This window comes from Eubalaena glacialis, chromosome 11 (assembly GCF_028564815.1).
Source record: "Eubalaena glacialis isolate mEubGla1 chromosome 11, mEubGla1.1.hap2.+ XY, whole genome shotgun sequence".
In the NCBI taxonomy this organism is placed as follows: Eukaryota; Metazoa; Chordata; class Mammalia; order Artiodactyla; family Balaenidae; genus Eubalaena; species Eubalaena glacialis.
The window spans coordinates 60,478,224-60,503,269 of NC_083726.1; the positions used below are offsets into that span (position 1 = coordinate 60,478,224).

A 25,046-nucleotide genomic window follows, 5' to 3' on the forward strand; every position below is an offset into this window, starting at 1 on the left:
CACTGCTGTTCAGTTCTCCAGAATAGCCCTATCTGGGGCACAGAAACTGCAGAAGAGGGTGGAGTGGGGCGCAAGGAATCTGCTCCTCCGAGAAGCAAGAAAGTTAGAGGATGTCGGATTGGGGAGGGGTGGGGGGAGAAGAGAGCCCTCCCTTTCCTTCCGTCCTCCCCCCCCCCACCTATAAAGAAAGCAAGAGTCGGAGACCAAGAGAGGAACCGTCTCTTTATTTTGAAACAATAGCCTCCTAGTGGCAGGAACTTGCTTTCGCCTGCGGGAGAAGGGGGGGGGCAGTGTCCGACCCCACTGCACCTGTGGAAAAAGATGAAAGTTGCCAAATCCTGGCGCTCTCGCGCAGCAGGACATGCAGACGTACCTCCCTGCTTTTCCACCCTGGCTGAGGGAAGGGAAGGAGGCTTGCCTCTCAAGGCGAAGTGGGAGGGCCCTACCTGTGGAGCTCAGACGCTTAGGATGTGCTTCAGGAAGGCTGCAGAGAGAGGAGGCAAGAGGGGCTGCAGAAGCTGGCCTGATGATGATCCACCTGACTTTAGATAATACGGGTCCCAGGGTGCCTCACCCACATACCTCTAACTTCCTGCCTCCCCCGTTCCCCTGTCCCTTCTGCTCCTCTGGCCCCTCACCTTCATAGCTGATGCAGCCGTTGCTGTCCTCATGTCCTGCCAGAACTGCCTCCACCTCCTCTTCAGTCATCTTCTCTCCTGAGCCCCAGACACAGCGTTTTAGCCCCTGCCTTCCCTCCCTCATCAACCTAGGCCTCTTTCTTCTGAGTGGTACCTCCTCTTCTTCCACCCTGGAGACTTGCCCACAGCAACAGTCCCCCAAGAGAATCCTCTCCCTGTAATGAGCATGCCTTGAATGTGTCCCTGAATCTTGCTTTCCGTTTCACCTCAGTTACACCCGGTGAAAGCTTTGACAGATAAGGAAACTGAATTCCAGAGGATTAAGAGACATACCATATCATAGAGTACGACCATCTCTTCCAAAACCGAAACTCAAATCTCCCACCTCATCCCCTTTCCTCTGCCCTTTGGGAGGCATCTGCAGCCCACACACTTCAGCCTCCGCAGGAGGAAGACCTTCAGATTGTACCCAAGGCTCTGACCTTCTCAGTCTCCTGCCCATGACCTACAGGAAAGTAATCCCTCCCTGGCTCTGCCTACTTAGCCAACCTTCTTCTTAGTTCACCCCCTCCTCTCAACCCCACAGGAGTTCTGGTCCCTGCCTCACCCAGGGTGGTGAGGACTTGTCTGAGCTCTGCTCCCATGACTTTGCCATTCGCCTCTTTGTCAAACACCCGAAGCCCCTCCAGGTAGTCCTGGTATGTGCCTTGGTCCCGGTTCTTGGCCACTGCCTGGAGCATGGGCAGGAAAGTCTCAAAGTCCACACGCCGGGACTTCAGCTCTGGAGATCAGAGAAGTGAAGGAGAGGTCACTGTAGTGTCACCCAGGACCCAGCTCCCATACCCACCATGAAGGGTTTTATCCGCTCAACATTCACGACGCTTTTCTGCCCCTGGGTTTGACAGTTTCTAAAGTCCTGGGACCCACCTCAGCATTTTTTGTCACCTTACCAACATTCCTTGGTTCCACCACCAAACTGAAAACCCGCATTGTCACAGAGGTCCCCTCACCATCACTCTTGGGGTTCCCCAGGACCTTGAGCACCTCGGCGTTGGTGGGGTTCTGGCCCAGGGCCCTCATCACATCCCCACACTGGCTGTACTGGATCTTGCCATCCCCTACTCGGTCAAACAGCTCGAAGGCCTCCTTGAACTCTGAAGTATAAGGAGGGGTCAGTGTTGACAAGGGGTCCCATCACCACCAGGAGAAAGGAGATTCAGAAACTATGTGCTTGAGCTGAGCAGAACAGGGAACACAAAGAGTACTAGTGTGGGAGTTTTCAAGGTCGGGAATGGAGTTAGGGGAATAGAAGGAGGATCTGAAGAGGGACTTAGGATGGACAGTGGGCTCAGGGGCTTCGCCTCACCCTCCAGCTGGTCCTTGTTAAACTCGATCTGTGGAAGAAAAGAGCAGGTGAGGAGAGATGACAGGGCTCATTCAATCCCTCTCCAGCACTCCTCCCGACCAACTGGCAGCCACTTCTGGGGAGGGGCCCAAAGGGACCAGGCTGGGAGCCCAGCCACCTCAGTCCCTTTCCCAGCTCCAGACCTTGGGAGAATCCCAAGAGGAGGAATTATTGGGGGGAGGGTTTCCAGGGAACAGGGTTAATCCCATGCCACCTGTTCCCCTCCCTCTACTGCCCTGAGCCCTGCATCCCTCACATAACTGGGGGCTGAACAAAAGCTAAATTTACCCCTGGCCCCCAGCTGTGATTGTCTAACAAGTCTGTCCTCTTCAGCCTTCCCTCCTGGGGTTCAGAGCTGTGGCCTTTAGTGTTGAATAGTCAGCCAGGCACAGGCAGCAGCTCCCTCCTTTCACCTTGAAACTGTCCTCAGAACCCAGATGTTCCCCATCTTACAGGCCCTGCCTCCAGCAGGAGGGTAGGTGAGAAGGTGGGGGGGGTGTGGGTGTGTACATACACACACGTGACAACAAAGACAACAGTAGGGTCATAAGCTTGGATGCTTCCAAATGGGGTACTAAGAGAAAGCCCCACTGTTATCCAGTGCTTACCGATTCCCTACCTTCTAGATACCCCTAGTCCCCTAGGCTGTATCCCACCCTTGTACCACCCCCTCCAAATTCTTTTCTCATTTTCCAGGGACTCACCACCACTTTGGAGAGATCGATGGGGGGCTCCTGGGTTTTCTCAGTTTTCTCAGGGGTTGGAGGGACAGCTGGCACTGGTGCTGGCACTGGCTCAGCCTTGGTCTTGGCTGGAGGGGCCCCTGCTGCTGGCTTGGCAGCAGGCTTGGGGATAGAGGGTCCTGCTGGTTTCTTCACGGGAACATCTTTCTTGGGAGGCATGATGTCCGGTGGCCAAAGGACAGTGTGCTGATGGGGGCACCCATCTCTGTTTAAATAGCCAGGGAGTCTGGGATGTCAAGGGGCGGGGGCAGGGGCAGGGAGCCAGCTGGCTGTGGGGAGGATGAGATAGAGGAGAGATATGACGGCCTGCCCTCACTCCCCTGGCCTCCTACGGTTCAGGACTCCTGCCCCAAGGTCTTCTCCCTTCTGTCTACCCCGCCCCAAATGCTGACCAGAACAATGGCCCCTTTGGGGGGAGGGCGAGGAGGAGGAGGCCAGAAACTGCCCAGAATGGGGCAGTTAACCTCCAGGGTGAGGATAGGATGCTTGCCAGTGACAAACACTGAAATAGGGGTGAGGCAAAGAAGGGCATCCAGGCATTTCAGGCCCCCAACCCCCTGACTCAGAATAGCCCTTTTTCCTAGCAGCTTTAGACTCTTGAAGGCTGAGGCAGGGATGGGGGCCTTGTGAACTGGGATTGTTCAAGTGGAGTCTGGGAGTAGTGAAAGGAGAAGAAAACAAGCAGCCCTTCCATTTCCCTCTTACCATGGATGAGGAGCAGGGTAGTTGACCCCACGGCCTAATAATCCTCAATACCTCAAGTCCCTAACCCCCTCCCTCCCAGCCCAGAACTGGAACTGTGCACAATATAGAGAAGGAATAGCAACAGAAGAGTGTGACACCCACCCCCCTCATTGTCCCCTGTGCCCAGTGTTGTTTTAGAGGTGGGGATGGAGGCAAGGATCAAGGAAGGAACCCTTGTCCACAAGCCTATGGTCATTCAAGTCAGACAAAGGTAGGGTGCCTGCTGAACCTGCAGGGACTCCGTGGTGGCACCTGGGGGGAAGGGCAGGCTCTGAGAGGCAAAGGGCCTAATTTCTAAAATCTCAATCCAAAGGGATGTGAGAGGTCCCCTGGGCTCCATGAGTACTCACACCCAACCGGAGGGATAATAAAACCCTGACTCGGTAGCCAGGTTACAAACCTTGCTGGGGGCGCTGGGGAAGGGTGGAAGTCGATGGGGGGCGTATGGAAGAGGGGATGGGTTGCTGGTTACTTTTGTTCTGGGAGTAAAGAAGGAGACGATTTAGATAGCATTCTGAGGAAGATAGTAGTGATTCCTCTTAGGCCCTGGGATTCAGAGAGTTGATGCTGGGTCTCCCACTCGCAAAAAAAGCATTTGAATATCATTACTGCAAATTGTCTCATTTTAGGAAAGTCAGAATCATTCCTCCAGCCTGGACTACATCACACACACACACACACACACACACACCCCTAAGCCTTAAATAAAGGAAAGCGTCCCTCCCCAGCGCCCCAAAACTCACCCTGCGGGGTCCAGGTAAGGGGCGGAGGCGGGGCGCAGGGCAGCCGCGGACCCTGAAGGGTTAATTCCCGTGGCCTCTGAGCATGCCGGGAGTCGTAGTCCTCGTGCGCCCGCGGGCTCACGGGAAACTCCGCCCTACAGAGTAGGGCGGACGCCGGCGCACTGACTTCCGGCCCACGGCGGCGGTTGGCGACTCACGATCTTTGGGACGTGATTCTTGTCCCGGAACCGAAAGGCAATGAGCACTTTACAATCCTCTTCCCTGACCCTAAAACCGCGTGCGGTCCCTCAGGATATCTCCCTTGCTCAGGCCTGCCTTGCGCGTTTAGTGTGGGCGGGGATATTTTCCTGAATCCACTGGTGAGAACGCAGAACGAGGGGAAAGGTTGCAGTTGCAGCCGGCCGGATGGAGGTCAAATAGTAGGAAGCATTTACTGCCCGGGGCAGAGTGGTGCGGTCTCTAGTTTCCTCTTGCGGTTTGGTAGAAAGAGAACAGAAGCTGTTGAGTTGCCGTGTGAGTTGGAACAGTGACTTGGAACAGTTTTTGAAATGAACTGGTAGTTGAAATGTTAAATTTTGGAATTAAGCCGGGTCACCTGCCCCAGTCTCTAAGTTGAGATTTCTCCATTTTGCGCCGCGTATGCGCCAGCCACCTCGTCGGTTCCTCACAGGTCTCCTTGGAGTGGAGGACTGGGTTCTCCAGCCCTTGACTCTAAGACATCTCTTCCCAGCATCGGACATCTCTTTTCCGGAGATGGTTGTTTGTTTTTTAGATCTGTTTTTTGTTTTTGTTTTTTTAATTGAGGTATAGTTGTACAGTATTACAGAAGTTTCAGGTGTACAACAGTGATTCACAATTTTTAAAGGTTATACTCCATTTATAGTTATTATAAATATTGGTTATATTCCTTGTGTTGTACATCCCTCAGATGTTCATCAAAGGTCTCATCTGTGTCGGGAGGGAACCAGCCCAGGCAGGCCCAACTTCACTTGCTGGATCAGTAAATGCCCTGGCGGCATACCTTGCTGGACATTGGGGCTTGCATGGGCCTGCAGGCAGTGGGTCAGAGTAGAAAACCCTCGGGAGGTCAGAAAGGTGAGGCATAAGTTAACTTTATGGGCAGTGCAGAAGTGATGTTTGCTGGCTGGGGAAAGCTTGGAAGAACAGAAATGGGTTGTGTAATATGGTTGGTTACAAGACTGGGTGAGGGCATGACAGATGCCTTGTAGTGTCTTTCATCACTTACACAGAAGTTGATTTCGAAGATGTGGTTTATCTGATGTTTTTACTCCTCCTCCTTTCCTTTATGGCTGCCTTTTGGCAGTTTGCCAAGTGGAAGTGGTTATGGCATCTGACTTTCTAGCTTTGTAAAAGATATATTTATTTGTTTGTTTATTTTAGCTGCACCACCTCTTAGTTGTGGCATTGTTTGTTTTTTGTTTTTGTTTTTTTGGCTGCGTTGGGTCTTTGTTGCTGCACGCGGGCTTTCTCTAGTTGCAGCGAGCGGGGGTCACTCTTCCTGGCGGTGTGCGGGCTTCTAATTGCGGTGGCTTCTCTTGTTGCGGAGCATGGGCTCTAGGCGCGTGGGCTTCAGTAGTTGTGGCACGCAGGCTCAGTAGTTGTGGCGCACAGGCTTAGTTGCTCCGCGGCATGTGGGTTCTTCCTGGACCAGGGATCGAACCCATGTCCCCTGCATTGGCAGGCGGATTCTTAACCACTGCACCACCAGGGAAGTCCTGTCTTTTTGATAATAGTCATTCTAACAGGTATGAGGTGATATCTCATTGTGGTTTTGATTTGCATTTCCCCGATGATTAGTGATGTTGAGCACCTTTTCATTTATCTATTTGCCATCTGTATGTCTTCTTTGGAAAAATGTCTATTCAGATCTTATGTCCATTTTTTTAAACAGATTATTTGTGTTTTTTTGCTTTTGAGTTGTTTGAGTTCTTTATATATTTTGAATATCAATCCCTTATCCAATAAGTGATTTGCAAATATTTTCTCCCATTCAGTAGGTTGATTGTTTCTTTTGCTATACAGAAATTTTTTAGTTTGATGTAGTCCCACTTGTTTATTTTTGCTTTTGTTGCCTTTGCTTTGGGTGTTAGATTGGTTTTTAGTTCTTTAGGGCAGTCTTACCTTTACATTTCAGTAGTACCTTCTTAGTGCAATGCTCCACAAATGTTTTCTGAATTACTGCCCAAGATTAGAAAATTGACAGGTAGGGGGACTGCTACGTGAGAGAAAGCTTACTAATTTCACCAAGAAATGACAATTGGTAATCTGATAGTGAGGGAAGAGACAGGAAAATCTGTAAAAGTAGGCGAAATTTTGCCCATCATTTGGCAAAGATTTTTTAACTTGTAATATCCAAAAGAGAATATAGGAAAACATTTTTGTGTAATGCTGGTTGGAGTAGAGAATTCATATAATTTCCTTAGAATGTATTTTGGAAGACTGTACTGAAAGTCGTTAGGGGACTTCAGTGTGCCGCAACTACTGAGCCTGCGGTCTAGAGCCCACGAGCCACAACTACTGAGCCCTCATGCCACAACTGCTGAAGCCCGCACACCTAGAGCCTGTGCTCCGCAACAAGGGAAGCCACTGCAATGAGAAGCCTGCCCACCACAATGAAGAGTAGCCCCTGCTTGACGCAACTAGAGAAAGCCCGTGCGCAGCAACGAAGACCCAACGCAGACAAAAATAATAAAAAATAAAAATTTAAAAATTAAAAAAAATAAAATAAAAGTCGTTAGGGAATTCCCTGGTGGTCCAGTGGTTAGGACTCTGCACTTTCAGTGCTGAGGGCCCGGGTTCAATCCCTGGTTGGGGAACTAAGATCCCACAAGCCACGTGGCGTGGCCAAAAAAAAAAAAAGTCATTAAAGTACATAAGTTGACCCACCAATTATACATATCCTAAGGAAATCATTTGAGATGTGTATACTTTTGTGTTCCCACAGTGAATAGCAAAGCAGAACTACCTTCACTTCTGACAACAGAGAATCAGTTAAACTATGGGGCAGTCATTCTAAGGAACTGTACACATTGTGACCATTATAAATTATATTTTCAAGGAATATTTAATGAAGTGTAAAAATGCTTGTGTGTTAAGTGAAAAAAGCAGGTTATAATATACCTCTAATTTATAAAATATGTATCCCTGTAATCATGTTAGCTTTTCTTCCTTGTGTTAGTGACCTCAGGCCTTAAAGAAAGCTGCTGCAGCTCCAGGCATCACATCTTCCCATTAATGACCCAAGCAGAAAGGAAGGGAGCAACGAGGGCTTTCTTCTGTTGATGCTCCGTCCCCAGGTGACTTCCTCTTACATCTTATTGACCAGAGCTGGGTCATAGAGCCACTCTGAGTTGCAGTGGAGGCTGGGAAAGTGAGTATCCAGCAAAGAGGATTGTGATTAATCCCTTGGGGCTGGCACACTGCCACTAAGAATGCTCTGGGGTTCTGTACGTAGGGAAGAGGGGCGAATGGCGGGTAGACAAATGTGTTGCCACACCCAGTTAACTACAGCATGTTGTTTGGGTCAATAAAGCCACATTCCAAGAGGGCAGTATTTGTAAACATCAGTGACAATGTACCCATATGCCGTCATCTGTGCCTTTCTCTGGAAGAGGTAGGCATCATGTGCCAGTGTCAAAGACCAGCTGTTTGAGAAATAACAAATTAGCATTTGTTTAATTCCTGTGATTAATGACCCTTAGTTTACTTCATCTTTGTGTAAGAGCAACAGTATACTGAATTGTGTCTCATCTTGTATTTAATATGTAGATCAGTACTTCTTCTGTTATGTATCCTGAACTTGAAAAGGTTGGGAAAGAGTAGGGACCCTTCTGGGATGGAAGAATTTGTGCCATGTCCTTTAGTTTTCTGGAATTGTAATTACTTGGAAGTGATGAACTAGGTAAAGAGTGCTTCTTAAAATCACACATTGCAAGATCTCTGAAGCCAGCTAGAACAGCAGGCCTTGGGCTACATGCCCAGTATTGAATAATAAAACGAGAGACCTTAGAAATATAAGTTCCTCTGCCCTGTGTTTTGGGGGTTTTCACCCCTTCAGTTTTTGGGTCTGGAGAAGGGCAACAGAGACTTCTTGCTCACGGCCAAGGCTCTTAAGTTGATGGGAAGGAAGTAGAGATGGCAGAAGAACCAGCAGTGAGTACCAAGGAGTTATTGGGAAAAAAAATTAGGAGCTTAGTTGATGGCATAGAGTTTATTTTTATTTTTTTAATAAAGTTTCTTTTATTTATTTATATATATATTTTTGGCTGTGTTGGGTCTTCGTTGCTGAGCACGGGCTTTCTATAGGTGCGGCGAGCTGGGGCTACTCTTCGTTGTGGTGCGCGGGCTTCTCACTGCAGTGGCTTCTCTTGTCATGGAGCACGGGCTCTGGGCACACGGGCTTCAGTGGTTGTGGCGCGGGGGCCCTAGAGGGCGCGGGCTTCAGTAGTTGTGGCACGCGGGCTCAGTAGTTGTGGCTCACGGGCTCTAGAGCGCAGGCTCAGTAGTTGTGGCGCACGGGCTTACTTGATCTGCAGCATGTGGGATCTACCTGGACCAGGGATCGAGCCCGTGTCCCCTGCATTGGCAGGCGAATTCTTAACCACTGTGCCACCAGGGAAGTCCCTATGGCATAGAGTTTAAATTCAGCTTTTGCTAAGGTGGATTTTGACAACTCCTTGGAAGCTGAGTTTAGTTCTTTCCCTTGAGCCTTTCCTCTTCTCCCAGTGGACAGCATCTTAAGTTCCAGAGAAGATGATAAAGCCCCCCTGAGGCAGTTATGGAATCTCCAAGTTTCTATTCCAGTGACTCAGTTTTCAGTAGTTCACTCTTCCTCCATCTCGCTCTCCCTTCACGTGGTAATTAGAAGGGATAGGGCACAGCTTCTCTAGCTTGCATTCCAGGAAGGGTCCCGAAAGGAGCTGAGTTCAGGGTGAGCAGCTCTGAATGGGTATAAAATACTTCTCACGTAGCTGCGCATTGGGTGGGGCCTTAAGCCCTTTTGGATGTGGCTGAACACGCCACTGATACTCTGTGACCCTGTGCTGTGGCACAGAGCTTCCAAGTTCACCAGGTTTAGGAATCCTTTCCCTGGAAAGCCCAGAGGATGATAATCGGTAGCAGACTTCACCACTGTGACTGGGAATGAATCTCACCAGAAACTCAATAGCAGCTAATTCACACAGGTCCCTTGACCACCCTCAACGCTACCAACAATCTTGGTGGCTGCAACCACAGTAGGTTCTGACCACTAATGAACTTGACTCAATCTCTAAGAAGCAGTCTCAGCTGCAGGGAGCTTGGGTTCACCTGCGCCTGCCTCACCACTGTTCGCTCTCACGGAGGAACAAGTCGGTCAGGAAGCTGCACCACGGCCTGGCTCTTAAAGAGAGACTCTGAGAACCAGAGGTGGAGATTCACTGACTTAGAATTACTCTAAGCAGCTGCAGCGTAATGTCTTTGGAGAAGGTATGTGCCGACTTGATCAGAGGCGCAAAGGAAAAGACTCTCAAAGGGAAAGGACGGATGCCCACCAAGACTGTGAGGATAACTACAAGGAAAATTCCTGTGGTGAAGGTTCTAGGACTTGGGATCATTTTTCAGATGAGGAGCCACAGCGACTCACTGACATGCACAGTCCTTCTGCAATTGTTAATAAGATTACTTCCATCAGTATTGAGCCAGGAGTCGAGGCTGAAGTCACCATGGCAGATGTTTAAATGAACTTTTTTAATAAACTGATAATCAGTTGATAAAAATATAAACAGACATCATTTGTGAACTGAATAAAGGCTTTTGACGCTTGGAATAAACACCTGATGGGTAGGCTGTATTCTCTACCCTTAAGGAAAAGAGCCACAGATGATTTGAGTATAACGTTTAATGTAAGATACAGTGGATTGGCAGAGTTGGTACAAAGCTAAGAGATTCAGTTCTAGTCAGTGAGTTAACAGCCTAGGCACCTGGACAAAAAATTGGCCCTGCTGTCCTGGGTCCTCCAAAGCCCCCTGGATGGCACCAGCTAGAGGCCCCACACCAAGACTGATATCGGCTACCTGAAGGCTTTGATGGAATCTACTGTTCCCAGAGTGATTCAAGAGACTAGCTGGCCCTAGTCAACATAGCAGGTGTAATTTTCAGGACAGGCTTGAGGAAAGTGGGTATAGAACTGGACATGGGGTTTGGGTGGCTGTACATTTGCTGCATGCAGTAGTCCAAGAGGCTCTCAGCTGGAGTGGTTAGCCTTTCCACCCTCCCTGACTGCTGTTTGGGAAGAAGGAGAAAAAAAGGTCTTTCAAAAAGCTGTATTTGGCATGAGCTAATGCCACTGCCAGTGCTGCCAGTGGCCAGGCACAGACACAGAAGGCCCTGAGGAGCTGGGCGGAAAGGAGATTGTGCAGGCAGAGCAGGAAATAGCCAGCTCATATCCCTGCCCCAGGAGCCCAGAAGGATAAAGGCCGTGCAGTAAAGGGTAACATACGGTCCTCCTCTTTGGTCACGCAAAGGCACTAGCATGGGCCTGGGAGGTGAGAGGGCTGAGGGGTGCAGGCTCTGCCCTCGGGCCCCAACCTTTAGGCTCATCACATTGAGGCGGTGATGCAGCGAGAGGCGAGGCAAGGAGACAGAGCAGTCAGGCTGGTAATCTCCGGCTCCTAGGAGCTGCCCTTGTCCTTGTCATCCATGAGGTCATACCTGTGGGAACAAGCAGAGAGGGCTCAGGTAGAAAGATGACTTCTGTGTCCTCTTATAAATGAGACAAGATCTGAGGGCTCTTGTACTTCAGAGGATCACTGGTTCTCAGCTTGGGTTACATCCTTTTTCCCTCCTATGATTGGGATTTTTCCTACTTAAGCATCCAGGCCCATCCCCAGCTCATCAGACACTCACCACTGGGCTGCACCCTGGGAAAGGTCTATCTCAGCGAGGTCCAACTGCACCTGTGTTGGAGGATAGTAGGGGTGAGATGTTACTTTTGATGTCTCCAAAGACCACGTCCTACCCTGACACACTCCTGGTCCCAAACCAGTGCAGAGGTAATTGGGTAGTAAAGTACTGTAAAGTACATCTGTAAAGTAGTGTCACCAGGGTGCTTACTCCCTAATAGGGACTACAAGCCTTTCCACCAGCAACTTCTAACTCTCACCTTTGCCTGGTCCGCCTTTGCCCTCTTCTTACCTTCCCCAGCAGCTCACGCTCTCTTGACATGAAGGAGGAACTAGACTTCACAGAGACATCCAGCTTTCGTCGAAGGGCCTCATCCAGGGGCATTTCCCACTCAAACCTGAGGAGGGACTGAGGTTAGGGGCAGGGGCCCTTCCCGAGCCTGCCATCTCTTCACTTGAATGCTCACTGACTGACCGTTCATCGAATTCAGGATTTAGGGTCCTCTTCTTCTGTGAGCTCTTCCTCTTGGTGCCCCGGTTCTTGTCTGGCAGTAGCAACAATGACACGTAGGGGTCAGGGGGATCCCGTCCATTTTGTCGAAGGGCCCTGTGACAGGAGGAAGGAGGTGATGAGGCAACCTGAGGGGAGGGATGGGGAGAACCTGGAGGATGTGACGGATGGAGTCTCACCGGCAACTGTGAACGATGCTGACCAGCTTTCGTTCTTCACTGTAGTACCAAACAGTGAGTTTCACCTGGCCCAGAGGCCCGGCTGGAGTCTCAAGGGGACTGTGGAGAGATGGAGATAGCGGTGGGAGGAGGTAGTGCCCCGGGAGTCTGTAGCTTTATATCCTTGACTGAGTCCCATCGTTCTGTCCCAGCGCTTTACCTGTCACTGTGTGTTAGGCGCTGCCGGAGCTCTGGGGCTGGGGAAGTGATGTGAGGGAGTCCCCCCCAGAGCTCCGGTTCTTCGCTCAGAGATGAGGAGCTGTGGCTGTAGCTGTGGCTGTGAGCTTCCACCCCTGAGTGCTGGGACACCAGGATCTAGGCAGACAGGAAAGCGGCACGCAGAGTCCTTCCGTTCTCGGGCTAGAAGGACACGGCCCTCTGCTCCCGCCCGCCCTCCCTCCCCTTGCCCACTGTCTCCTGGCACTCACCCCGAGCTGTGCTCTCAGTAGCACCTGCCCTGGACCATTGCTGAGCATAAACCAGTGGTCCAAGCAGAGCCGGTCAGCCACGAGGAGCTCAGAGAGGGGCAGGGATAACGAGCCCAATGCGCCAGTCCCCTCACCCCGAACCTGTGGAGCAACAGGACTGCCGTCAAGAGAGAAGTGATTTAGGTAGTTCCCCTGGCGATCCAGTGGTTAGGACTTGGCCCTTTCACCGCCAGAGCCCGGGTTTGATCCCTCATCGGGGAACCGGGGAACTAAGATCCCGCAAGCCGCACAGCGAGGCCGGGGGTGGGGCAAAAAAAGAGAGAAGTGATTTAATCCTGGCATTCCAAGTCCAAATGCTTGGACGCTTGAGTGGTTTTGGAGAGACTCCCCTTCGTGAAGGGCAGGGGAGCCGTGGTAATAGTTGCTGCTGGTCCCACTTCCCTGCTTCCCTTTCTTTCTTAACCAGAGTAGACTGTACTATCTTTACTTCCTAAGCTTTCACAAATTATCCCAGTAATACCTGCACAGGGTAGAAAAAAGAACAGTAAAAATAGAATTAAATTGTCTCCTGCCCATCCTATCCTCATGTCCATACTCCAAATGTAATGAGCCCTTCCTATTTTCTTTGTTCTGGCATAATTCTAACTAATATGTCTATATCTCTATTTCGTAATTTGCCAACTTTAATATCTACTGATTCCCTGCTATTCAAGATGACAAATTGAGCTCATTTACATCTCTTCTCTACCTCTGCCAGTGTTGTTAATAGTCACATTATTTGAAATTCTGTTGGTTTCTATTCATGTAATTCTCTACTTACTGTTCTATCAACTTTGGAAGGTATCTGACTCCTTACTCCATATAGAGAAAGCCAGCACTCCTATATTACCTTCCCCCATCCTCTCCCCACCTCCCATACCTCTTCACTTTTCGGTCACCCTTCGACCCACTGAAATCTAGTTTCTACTCCATTCCAGCCCCTGAAGTTGCTCCAGTCATCAGTGACCTCCTAGTTTTCAAAGTCAGTGAATAGTTTTCAGTCACCTAATTTTACCTCTCAGTAACATTTGACCACTTCCTGTCTTTTGAAACACTCTTCTTTTGGCTTCTGGAATCCACTCTCTCCTGGGGAGCATCCCACCACCCTGGCTACACTTCAGTGCTCTTCTTCCTCCATCTGCCCTTTTGTTGCAGCACCCAGCCTGTCCAACCTTTGTCTTCTTTTCACTCTACACACGCCCTGAGAGCTCTCACTCACGCTTGTGACTACAGCTGCTACCTGTTGCTTGCTCATGATGCTCAAACAAGAGGGAGAGGGAGGAACACCACGATGGGCCACAGATCTACCTTCCAGATGGCTGTCTCCCCTTGGACAGCCCTCAGAGATCTCAATTTCAAAAACTCCTGCTCGGTGCATTCCCCGTGTTGGCGATGGCACCTTTATCTGTCCATCCACACTAAAACCCCAGGAGTTAACACCTAGGTGTTCTTTGTTCCTCTTCCCCCTCCATGTCAAAATAACCGCCAAACACTATCTGGCCTTTGTCAGTTCTCGCTTCAATTACTCTAACAGTCTCTTAAGTGACCTACCTGCCTCCAGTGCTGCCTTCCTCCAGTTCATTTTTTTACCCTGATGTCAACAGCATCTTCCTAAGATGCAAATCTGGATGCCACCTCTCATTCCTTCAAATGTTTCCCTATGCCTTTAGGATAAAATCCAAATTCTTAGCATAATTTTTTTGTGATCTTGCTCTTTCCTGCCTCTATAATGTATAATTTGCCTTCTTTCTCCTCCATTCCCTTCTCAGCCTTAAGAGTTTTCCTGTCCTTCTTTTCTTGGTCAGGGCCTATTTACCCTTAAGCTAAGGACGCCTTTCTTACTATCTTTCTTACCTCACCTTTTCCCTTGTCTGAGTTAGAACCCCTCCTTTTTTCCCTACACTGCCTTTACCTCAGCAGTTATCAGTCAGGAAGTATTCTCTGGTTATTTTTCTCCCAAAAGAAGAGTGTGAGCTCCAAAAAGATAAGAACTACATCTTTTATCTCTGAATGCCCTGTGCCTGGTTCAGTGCCTGGCCTGTGACAGCAATCTGCAAAATGTTTGTAGAATGAATTTACGGTACCTGCAACTCCAGGCTCTCAGAGTTTGGTTTCCTGATGAGAAAGGAGGCACTCTCATCCCAGACAGGGGCTGACATTTGGGAAACAGTCTGGTGGAGATGAGGGGTATGATCAGTGTTGACATTTTCTCCTCTATGCCTCTCATCCCTCCCATTCTTAGTCCTGCAGCATTTCCTAATACCTTAGTTTTATGAGAAGCATCTCCCACGGCAAGAGTAGCGTAAGGGCTGGGAGGCTTGGTACCTTTTCGGAGCTGGAAAGAGAATGTTAGTCTGAAATTTGGACCAGTTAGGCAGATTCGCCCCTCCCCTCACAAATTACATCCATAGCCAGTGGCCCATGTCCCCATTATCACTTGACAGCCCTCACCCTCCTGGCCTTGAACAGACAATTCTTCCCACCCCAGCACCACCCTGGGAGAGAGGAATTTGGAATTTACTATCCCAAATACACTAGGAGCATCCAAACCTGAGGGATGTAGAAGAAGGGCCAGGGAGCTATGGGGCGTGGGGAGCAGATCTCACCGGCAGGTCCTCAGCCCGCTCCAGGTAGACGGAGAGCAGGGCCGCCGCCAGTTCTGTACTCTTCTGAGTCTGGATCAAACTGTTCACCTGCAGCACCTGGGGAAGGACACATGGGAGCTGGGGAGTGGTAACTGACACTCTGGGGCCTGGCATATGCCTTAAAAGCTCATAGAAGAGTTTACCTTGACCCATCTTGGGTCCCTTCCTTCCTCCAGCATCTTTCCTTACCTCCTCTAACTCAGCAGCAGTGGGACGGGGGGTCAGACGCTCCAGACGCAAGTGTAGGCGGCCAGATGGGACATCCTCCAGGGTCAGCCACTGTGGAAGCGGGCAGGGTTAAGACTTGGGGGTGTGGGGACAGGGACTATGAGAATGAATCATGCATCAAGATCAGGAGGGACTGCTGATTCTAATTCCATGCTCACCTCATCAAGGAAGCCATTGTCTAGGACTGTGGTGAGGCTCACTTTACACCTGTAGAGGAGAAAGATTAAAATTAAGGTCTATGGTCAAGAGCCAAGTCTTTTGTCTCTAAGGTCTACAGAGGCCCAGCCCATCTTCCCCGCTGGACGCCCCCCCCCATCACCTGCCCAGAAAGTCATCCTTGTCCAGGTCCTTGTCAAAAACTTCAACCTCTAGCTCTTGGCCTGGAATTGATGTGACGATCACCTAAGTGGGAGAAAATAGTGGGATCCTTTCCTTTTCTTCTCAGAATGACTGGACACCTCCCCCAATCAACTGAACCCCAGAAGTTTTTTGGACCACTCTCAGAGCTGGGGGAGGAATGGGGCAAGACTGGGAAGAGTCCTAGCCCTCAATTCTGACCTCAAAGACCTCGTTCCAACGGGGACTGAGATCTTCCCGAACAACACGGCTCCGGAAGCTTCGTCCTCCCAGCTTTAGTTTGACATAGGGGTCTGACTTCCCCTTCACTAATCCCCCCAAGAAACGGTCTTTGGCAATCAGGTCCTGGGCCTCTAATACATGGATCCGAAGCACATTCTGCAAAAGGAACAGGTGCGGCACCAGGTGGCAGTCAAAGAGAGAATACTGTCAGACCCAGCCCTGAAACAGGCTTTGCACATGTAGGGTGGGCAAACAGACTCCAGTCCTTTCCAGATATAGACTTACCTCTGTCCCAAAGTTGCTGTCAGGAGTAGTGTGACTGGGTCGAGGTGGGGCATCCACACTGCTGCCTCTCTGGGTCTGGGGGCCCTCGTCGTCCAGGTCCCAAGCTTCAGGAGTACCAGGCACAGCAGGGAAGCGCACTTCTGATGAATCCAAGTACAAGAGCTGGGAAGGGTAGTGTGATTGTCAAATCAAAGCAGTGCATTTAGCCACCAGCAGGCAAGGTATGTGGGGGTGGCGGGGGCAGAGCAGGGGCTCTGACAGGGAAACTAGGTCCCTGCCTTGGCTGTGCTTATCTCTGGGGGGTTCACTCCACACTCACCCTACTCAGACACCATGTCTTCCCCCAGTTAGATCAACAAACATTTTTTGTGCGTCTGCTAGATGCTTCCAGATACACTAGCTCATTTCATCGTAGAGAATCCCCTTTCCTTACTCTTAATACCACAAGGAATCCACAAGGCCCTTCCCCTCCACCTCCATACCCTCATAACCAGTTTCATGTACAGCCGGGAGTTTGGGCCAGAGCTGCTGAGCTGGAACCACTGGTCCAGGGTGAGTTCAGGGGCAGTCAGCAGGCGAGCCAGAGGCAGGGTCAATGCCCCTAAAGTCAGGGCCCTGGAGTCATCCTTCACCTATAGGCACAGGAAGAGGGGATGGAGTGAGGGATTAGGGAAAAGGGAGGTAGCCTGCGGAAATGATGACACAGCTGCAGCTTCATTCTCTCTGTGCCAATCACAAACCTTTTGCTCCACTCCAGGCCATCCTTTTACAGTCCTCTGCCCACTCTACAGTCCCTTCCTCCTTTGCTCTTTCTGGTCTCATTACCTGGAAAGTTCTCATTCTGCTCTTCTCTGCCTATTTAAATCCTACTGATACTTTAAGGCCCTCTGAAAATCCTACTTCCTTCACAAAGACTCTTTAGTTACTCCAGCCTCTGTACTTTTCTCTGGCCATCCTAAGCACTATACTATGGGTATTTTACTCCCAATGATTAATGTTGAATCATTCTTAGATGGTTATATATGTTTGTCTCCTCTCTGAAACTAGCCAGTAAGCTTCGTGAGGGCAGATACTGTGTTTTGTGCTTTTTCTATGACCTTAAAAGTGCTAGACGTCTGGGAGGCTGGGACTGGCATATGCACACTACTCTATGTAAAATAATCAATAAGGACCTACTGTATAGCACAGGGAACTCTACTCAGTACTCTGTAATGACCTATATAGGAATAGAATCTGAAAAAGAATTAGGTATATGAATATGTATAACTAAGTCACTTTGATGTACATCTGAAACTAACACAATGTTGTGCTAACCCTATACTCCAATGTAAAATTAAAAATTAAAATAAAAATAAACCAGAAAAAGAAAAGTGCTAGATGTCTAGCTGGTGCTCAATATGTTCTTCTCTTCTTTTAACAGGGTTTTTGTTTATTTTTTGGCTGTGCCTCATAGCATATGGGATCTTAGTTCCCCGACCAGGGATTGAACCTGTGCCCCATGCAGTGGGAGCGCAGTCTCAACCACTGGACCACCAGGGAAGTCTCCTTCTCTTCTTTTAAAAAATAATTTTTTTGAGGCATAATTTACATACCACAAAAATCACTCGTTTTAAGTGCACAATTCTCAGTTATAAAAATGATTCTAGAGAGACAGGTGGGGAACCGTGGAGAGTAGAAGAGGTGGACAGTCTAGGTAGATGGATTGAAAATAGAGATCATGGAATTCCCTGGCAGTCCAGTGGTTAGGACTCCGTGATCTCACTGCCGAGGGCCTGGATTCCATCCCTGATCAGGGAACTAAGATCCCGAAAGCCACACGGCACAGCCGAAAAAAAAACAAGAAAAGAAAATAGAGATCAAAGGAGAAGATGGAGAGAAGAAATGGTGCAGATCTGAGAAGACAGAATAGGGTATCCAGGAGGGACTGATAGGTGATTCTCTCACCTGCACATCGAGCTCCTGGCTTCGAGGGTCTTGCAGGAAGAACCGGAAGGCCTCCTCCCACACCGGGCCGTTGGTGTTATAGACAGCCTGGAGATGTGCAGGATGTGATCAAGGTACACGCCACAGTCCCAGTCCTGTTTCTCCAGAAAACCCTTCCTCTTACAGGCATCCTAAAGGGAACGCTTCATCCCAAGAACAGTCCTCCCTCCTCCTGTCCCCACACACACATGACACCTGGCACAATGATATCCTTGTCCTGGCCCTCACCTTGCTCTCCTGGGTCACATCCTGAATTGACAGCTGTACCATGGGGTTGGGCTCCTTGTTTCCCTTCTTCAGCTGTGGGGGGTAGAATTCAGAAGTCACTATCTTGGTTGTTTTTGTTTTTGTTTCAGTGAAGGAAGGCGGGCTGTCATCAGAATCCTTCCCCTGGGGCTTCCCTGGTGGCGCAGTGGTTAAGAATCCGCCTGCCCGGGACTTCCCTGGTGGCGCAGTGGTTAAGAATCTGCCTGCCAATGCAGGGGACACGGGTTTGAGCCCTGGGGCGGGAAGATCCCACATGCTGCAGAGCAACTAAGCCCGTGCACCGCAACTACTGAGCTTGCGCTCTAGAGCCCGCGAGCCACAACTACTGAGCCTGTGCACCTAGAGCCTGTGCTCCGCAACAAGAGAAGCCACCACAATGAGAAGCCCGTGCAGCGCAACGAAGAGTAGCCCCCGCTCGCCGCAACTAGACAAAGCTCGTGCACAGCAACAAAGACCCAATGCAGCCACAAATAAATAAATTAAATAAATAAAGATTATAAGAGAATATTATGAACAACTTTATACAAATAGTTAGAAAACATCGATTAAATAGATAATTTAAAAATACAACTCACTAAAACCGATTCAAGAATTTTAGTGAGGGCTTCCCTGGTGGCGCAGTGGTTGGGGGTCTGCCTGCAGTGCAGGGGACGCGGGTTCGGGCCCTGGTCTGGGAGGATCCCACATGCCGCGGAGCGACTGGGCCCGTGGGCCACAATTGCTGAGCCTGCGCGTCTGGAGCCTGTGCTCCGCAACAAGAGAGGCCGCGATGGTGAGGGGCCCGCGCACCGCGGTGAGGGGTGGCCCCCGCTTGCCGCGGCTGGAGAAGAGCCCTCGCGCAGAAGCGAAGACCCAGCACAGCTAAAAAAATAAATAAATTAATTAATTAATTAAAAAAAAGAATTTTAGTGAGATTAAAAAAAAAAAAAAGAATCCGCCTGCCAGTGCAGGGGCACGGGTTTGAGCCCTGGTCCAGGAAGATCCCATATGCCGCAGAGCAACTAAGCCCGTGCGCCACAGCTGCTGAGCCTGTGCTCTAGAGCCTGCGAGCCACAACTACTGAAGCCCAACGTGCCACAACTACTGAGCCTGCGTGCCACAACTACCGAAGCCCAACGTGCCACAACTACTGAGCCTGCGTGCCACAACTACCGAAGCCCACACGCCTAGAGCCCGTGCTTCGCAACAAGAGAAGCCACGACAATGAGAAGCCCGCGCACCACAACGAAGAGTAGCCCCCGCTCGCTGTAACTAGAGAAAGGCTGCACACAGCAATGAAGACCCAGCGCAGCCAAAAATTAATTAATTAATTTAAAAAAAAAAAAAAAAAAAAAAAGAATCTTTCCCCTGAGGTGACTGTGATTCCCTCTTTGGAACCCTTGTGTTACATGTTGTTGCTACTGAAGCAGAGCGGGCCAGGGGAAGGGAGGGTGTGGGAATGCTGCACCCATGGCTTCCCGTTCACCTGCCCTCAGAAGCCACACTCACAGGAAGATCCTGGGCCCGATCCAGATAGACAACTAAGATGGCAGCTGATGGGGGCTCCGGTCGGGAGGACACTCCTCGGTTCCACTGTAGAACCTGGTGTGGGGTGGTAGTAGTCAGACCTTCATCCCTCCAGCCCCCAATACTTCTAGCTACCTGTTTCTCCCCTGCTAGCTTCCTGTTTTCAGTGTTAGTTACCTGCTCCAGTTTTTCTGCATCTGGCAAAAGTGAAAGCCATTCTAGCCTTAAGTGAACTTGGCCTTGCCCACTTTGTAGAGGGAACCACTGGAGGGAGAGGAAGAAGAAAGTGAGGTATAGTAGAGATCATATACACACCCAATCTCTTCCCCACCAATGTAGCAACCACCGTCTACACAATGGGGGACAGCACCCTCCACCTTCCTCTTCTCTCAACTTACTTCATCCATTACTCCAGCCTGCAGTACTTTCCCTACATCCAGCTTCATTCTGGGGCGGGGGTGGTGGTGGTGATGATGGCAGTGAAAGGGAAAAGAGGGGAGTGTTATAATTAGCAACATGTCATTCACTGGCCCGCTTCTCATCCACACAGAAAAACTGGCACATCTCAGACTCCCTTCTTACCCTCGGGAGAATATATGCATGTGTGCGTGGTGGGGATGAGGGGTGGGAAGGCTGGGAAGGAAAATGATAATATGATTCCCAGGCCTGGAAAAGGATTATAATTACCTCTGAGACCTTGGTGGCCCTGGGGATTTAGACTCCTAACACAGGCAGAGTCTCACCTGCCCAGAAAGTCATCTTTGTCTGGATCCTTGTCAAACACCTCCACCTCAATTTCCTGTCCTGGGACCTCATGTACCATAACCTGAAGAACAGAGAGGGATAAGGGTCCGCAGGTGTGAAGATCATCCAATCAGCATATTCTCTCAAAACCTCCTGGAGCCTCCCCATCTGACACAGCCCCACTCGTTGGCTCTCCCACCTCATAAGTCTCTCCCCACTGGGGGTTGAGTTCCTCATCAATGACACGACTGCAGAATGTCTGGGTGCCCACTCGCACAAGTGCGTAGGGGTCTGACTTGCCCTCAATCAGGCCCTTTACGTATTTGTCCTTGGAGCTCAGCCCTCGAGCCGCCAGCAGGTGAATCCGAATAATGCCCTGAGGGTAGGAATCAGATCCTGAGAAATTAAAGACCCACCACAGGGTTCCCGAGAGAAGGATCTATCTAATAGGGGAGAGACCATACCCTGGGAAGAGGGGAACGCAACTGGGCCACATCTTGAAGGTCAGGCACAAGGGGCACCAATAATCGGTTGGGCAACACAAGAAAGGCAGCGATGGAATCCATGATCATGGTGTCAGAGAGGGAGCTGAATGGGGGAGTGGAAAAGGAGGTGAGTGTGTCAGTATTTCCCCACCGCCAACTATGTTTCCCACAACCAAGAGAGACCTAAAGCTAGAGGGAAGTCCTTTCTTGAAAATACCTTTTTGCTTCTCTTCTACCCTGATTTCCCACCTACTGCTCTGTCCCTTCCTCACTGCCATCGCAGCTCTTCCTTCTCCCTTTGCCCCGGCTGAGGAGTCCGTAGCCCACTTCATTCTCTACCAAAATGCACAGTCCCCCCACAGAAGAAAAATCACAGTATGAAACTTTTCAGGGGTATTTGTCTGATCTCCCCAACTAGGCTCTTGGAGGGCACCAGCTGCATCTTTTACTGCTCTTGGAGGCTCTTGGAGGGCACCAGCTGCATCTTTTACTGCTCTGTATCCCTTAAACCCCCAAACCAGGGCTGGAACACTTAGCAGGTGCTCGATAAATCCTTCATACCTGAGTCCTGGGATATCCAGCAGGTTGGTCATCCCTGTCCAGTTGATATCTAGGGTCTGGAAGCAAAGAGCAGGGGGATCGGGACAGAGCATATGGTGGCATGGTCACGTCCATCCAACAGTTGCCAGACCCTCAGCCTACTTGTCAGTTCCCTCCCCCATTCCCCATAGCTTCCAGTCCTCTCTGCTTCCCCCGCTTCCCTACCCCTCCTCAACGTTTTCCCTTACCGGGCGTCGGATAAAGAACATCGACACAGCCCCCACGATAGGAAGGTTCCCAATGAGTGGTTCAAGAATCACTCGTAAGACACCCTGCAGCTGGGGCAGGAAGAGACGAACAAAGCCTTTCCTCAGAAACAGCCTTCTTTCCCTCCCAGACCTCCCCAGCCTTGGTTTTCCCAACCTCCCACTTCCCCATATCTAATGAAACTTAGGGCAAAGGCTTCTTATGGAGGCCCCTGACATCTGCCCCACCTGCATGCCCTTGACTCCTGCTTTGCAGAAATATTTCTTCACTTCCACATCGATCTGTACATCACCTATGTAGCTGGGAGTTAGTGAGGAAGAGAACAGAGGGTTAGCACTAGGCTGAAGTGGGTAAGGGGAGTGAAGTAGTCAGAGTGACCAGGAAAGGGAATCGGGAAGAGTGGTGAGTGGCATTACCTGATGTTCAAGTCCAGCAGGATCTGTTCTTTCCTCTGACCAGGGTGAACCCTGACTCCTATGATGCGCAGTGGCTGCAGAGATGAATGCTTGAGAGGGGAGGGAAAGGCCCCTTTGGGCCACCCATCTCCCCTGCCCCATCTCTTCCCTGTCATTACTTTCCCTCCTACACACGTACCTTTTCACCCAATTCCACTCGTGTAAATGTAAATGTTTGCAGGTGGGGGTTAGATCCTCGAACAGCTGGGGCCACAGTTTCGGCCAAAAGCTTCTCCATATACTGGCCCAGGAAGGGCCAGACCTGGGCCACAATCTGGGAGGAAAGGGAGCTTGTCATAGGAGAGCGCTGCCTTCCCTCTAAAGGCAAGTTCCTTCAGACTCCTCCCCACGGGGAGGCTAGATTTGAAGCGTGGCAGGGTCTGGCAAGAGAGCGAACCCCATTCCCCCTCAGGAAAAACAAAACCCAAGACAAGCAACCCTCACCTTATTTAGCCACTCAGCTTTTTCCACATCTGGGAAGCTGACCTGGAGGTGGAGAACGTGGAGACAGTGAGGAGCACTATCCTCCGCCCGTAGCTTCCTACTAAGATGCCAGGTGGATGCTCACTAAGGAAACCTAAGTGTGACACCCAGGGGTTGAGGGGAGGGGCCGGGATGTCCTGAGGATTCATTCCTCCAGAGGGTTTGGGGCCCTGAGGTCTCTTCGGCAAAGGGAGCTGACAGTGTCAGCCACACAAAGTTGCTTTGCGGATAGCTCAGGGATGTGAAATGATGACAGCTGCTGGGGCAGAGAGGAGGAGGAGGGAAGAGAAGGGCACATTCTTTCCGGAGGGGGAGGTCCTGACAAATCAGAGTTTGAGGAGGAAATCCTGGGATTGGGTAAGTCCTGGTTCCTTTTACCAGCCTTCCCTCTGCCCCTCGAACTGGGGCTTCTACACCAAAAGGTGAAGCAGGACGCGGCTCCTGTGTTAGGGAGGGGCCAGAAGAGCTATACAGGCCCAGGCTGGTGTTTTCTTTCTTTCTTTTTAATCGGTGTGACTCTTTTGATGGGAAGGAAGGACACCTGTGCTTTGTACTGGGGGAGGAGAAGGGGTAGTTGCTTTAGGAGGAAAATAATTTTCCATGATGAGAAGTAGGAAGAACAGAGACTGTTGCTGCCTGGGCTACAAGTCCCATGGGACCATTTCTCCCCCTTTCTCCTCCCCAGTCCAGGGTCGGGGAAGCATAGCTGTGTTTGCCTAGTGTCAACTCTGATTCCCCCAGACAGGCACCTCTGCTGGGAGGAGCAGGAAGGGAGGGGCCGGGAAGGGCCGGGTAACGGGCTCGGCATCTGCAAGGCCTGAGAGAAGCCATCGGGGCCCCTTACCACAGGAGAGGGGGCGTAGAAATAGGGTCCTGGCCCCAACCCAGCAGGCGCAGCCCGCAGTCCGGAAAAGGGTGGGGCCGGCCAGGGGCGGTGGAGTGCGGGCAGCGGGCACTGCAGCAGTCACACTACCCTCCCCCCAGTACCCCCGCCCTTTGTCCAGCAGCCGCCTCCGCTGCGCTGCGGCCAGGCCGCCTGAGGCTGGAAGGCTAGGGCCGGAGGGTCCGTCCGGGTGTGGGGGCTCGACTGGGCAATGCTCCCGGGGAGGGTCTCGGGATAAGAGCGGGAAAAGGGAGAAGAACCTTATGGCCTTAAATAGGTTAAAAAAAAAAAAAAAAAAAGTCTTGGGGAGGACAGGAAAATGGAGGGAACCCACTGAGCGGCAACGGGAACAGGGACGCCCAGGAGCAGTGTGTGGCACCAGAAACGAGGAGGGGCGTTCGAGCGGTTTGGTTGGAGGAAGAGCCACGGCTGAGACGGGCTCCCCAGATGTTATTATTGGTCTTGCCCAAGCGTAGAGGAAGAAGTCCTGATTCTGTGGAAGAATCGGGATCTGGGCGTGGGGAAGGGGGGTGGGTAGTGGATAGTCGGTCCCAAGAGTGGCGCGTCCCTGCAGGCAGGAGGCTAGCGGGCCAAAGGGGAAAGTCTGGGGCCCATCGTCCCAAGATGGGGAGCTGACTTTAAGAATAGGGAGGGAGGGCCCGAGAACTAACGGGCAAGAGGGGGACTATGCTGCACTGAGGATTGAGGGTGGTCGCTCACCCAGGCAGGTAGTTCTCGATGGCTCATGTAAAGAGTTTTCGCCGTGAGCCGCTCCTCATCATCCAGCAGCTGTCGCGCTACTCGAAGGCTCCGTTCTTTCTCCTCGCGGACCCGGCGCCAGCCCAGGTAGAGGGCGAGGCCGAAGAGCACAAAACCCACGCTGAGTCCTATTGCCCCAGCCAGGTACACCGGCACCAGCACCAGCAACCGCCGCCCGAACGAAGTCAGCACCGCCAAGGCCTCACCCGCGGCGCCTGGGCCGGCAGGTTGGTTCCCAGAACTCTGGTCCAGCTTTGCGTGAGCAGTCGGGGGCTGGTCAGGGGGGTCGGAGGGAGCGTAGGGCTGGTCCACTGCGCTGGGGCGGTCTCCAGGAGAGCGGTCCATGCTGCCACCTCTGGGAGGACCCGCCCGACCCAGAGACCAGCTAGAGGTTGCCTAGTTCTGCGACCAGATTCCCCCCCTACAAACCATAAACCCCAGAATGGGGGAGGGGACTTAAAGCCACGCCCCTTCGTTCTGACGGTTCGGGTTGGTCCGTGCCGCATAGATGAAGGTGGAGTCAAAAGACCGAAACCCCGCCCCCTGCCTCGGGGAGAGGAAAGGGC

At 51.0% G+C, this 25,046-nt stretch overlaps 2 protein-coding genes and 1 long non-coding RNA gene across 8 annotated transcripts; 1 reads left to right on the forward strand and 2 right to left on the reverse strand.

Moving 5' to 3' along the window:
- Nucleotides 1–205: 205 nt before the first annotated feature.
- On the reverse strand, nucleotides 206–4,315 carry MYL6B (myosin light chain 6B). 3 transcript variants are annotated; one of them, XM_061206697.1, is made up of 8 exons: nucleotides 4,274–4,315; nucleotides 2,748–2,991; nucleotides 2,005–2,032; nucleotides 1,649–1,792; nucleotides 1,246–1,419; nucleotides 639–716; nucleotides 447–484; nucleotides 206–309 (listed from the first exon to the last, which is right to left on the reverse strand). In XM_061206697.1, exons 2-7 carry the CDS (start codon nucleotides 2,943–2,945, stop codon nucleotides 456–458), a joined length of 651 nt encoding a protein of 216 aa, XP_061062680.1. In that variant the 5' UTR covers nucleotides 2,946–2,991; nucleotides 4,274–4,315; the 3' UTR covers nucleotides 206–309; nucleotides 447–455. The 3 variants fall into 3 exon arrangements, with proteins under 3 accessions (XP_061062680.1, XP_061062682.1, XP_061062681.1); XM_061206699.1 differs by having other exon boundaries at nucleotides 2,748–2,972; nucleotides 4,274–4,292; XM_061206698.1 differs by lacking the exon at nucleotides 4,274–4,315 and adding an exon at nucleotides 3,931–4,009.
- Nucleotides 4,316–4,608: 293 nt separating this feature from the next.
- Nucleotides 4,609–18,919, forward strand: LOC133101270 (uncharacterized). 2 transcript variants are annotated; one of them, XR_009702607.1, is made up of 4 exons: nucleotides 4,609–4,632; nucleotides 7,473–7,590; nucleotides 17,529–18,165; nucleotides 18,448–18,919. It is a non-coding gene; the product is annotated as an uncharacterized LOC133101270 (long non-coding RNA). The 2 variants fall into 2 exon arrangements; XR_009702608.1 differs by lacking the exon at nucleotides 4,609–4,632 and adding an exon at nucleotides 4,658–4,786.
- ESYT1 (extended synaptotagmin 1) lies at nucleotides 10,155–24,916 on the reverse strand. 3 transcript variants are annotated; one of them, XM_061205932.1, is made up of 31 exons: nucleotides 24,442–24,916; nucleotides 22,800–22,841; nucleotides 22,495–22,629; nucleotides 22,317–22,390; nucleotides 22,128–22,200; nucleotides 21,882–21,971; nucleotides 21,655–21,710; nucleotides 21,073–21,196; nucleotides 20,808–20,984; nucleotides 20,608–20,690; nucleotides 20,263–20,311; nucleotides 20,042–20,128; nucleotides 19,847–19,939; nucleotides 18,320–18,391; nucleotides 18,053–18,139; nucleotides 16,591–16,740; nucleotides 16,109–16,270; nucleotides 15,803–15,979; nucleotides 15,564–15,646; nucleotides 15,403–15,451; nucleotides 15,206–15,295; nucleotides 14,978–15,073; nucleotides 14,635–14,706; nucleotides 14,456–14,542; nucleotides 12,333–12,473; nucleotides 12,065–12,219; nucleotides 11,866–11,964; nucleotides 11,651–11,782; nucleotides 11,468–11,573; nucleotides 11,180–11,229; nucleotides 10,155–10,984 (listed from the first exon to the last, which is right to left on the reverse strand). In XM_061205932.1, exons 1-31 carry the CDS (start codon nucleotides 24,823–24,825, stop codon nucleotides 10,945–10,947), a joined length of 3,315 nt encoding a protein of 1,104 aa, XP_061061915.1. In that variant the 5' UTR covers nucleotides 24,826–24,916; the 3' UTR covers nucleotides 10,155–10,944. The 3 variants fall into 3 exon arrangements, with proteins under 3 accessions (XP_061061915.1, XP_061061914.1, XP_061061913.1); XM_061205931.1 differs by having other exon boundaries at nucleotides 21,882–21,965; nucleotides 22,317–22,405; XM_061205930.1 differs by having other exon boundaries at nucleotides 22,317–22,405.
- Nucleotides 24,917–25,046: the final 130 nt, after the last annotated feature.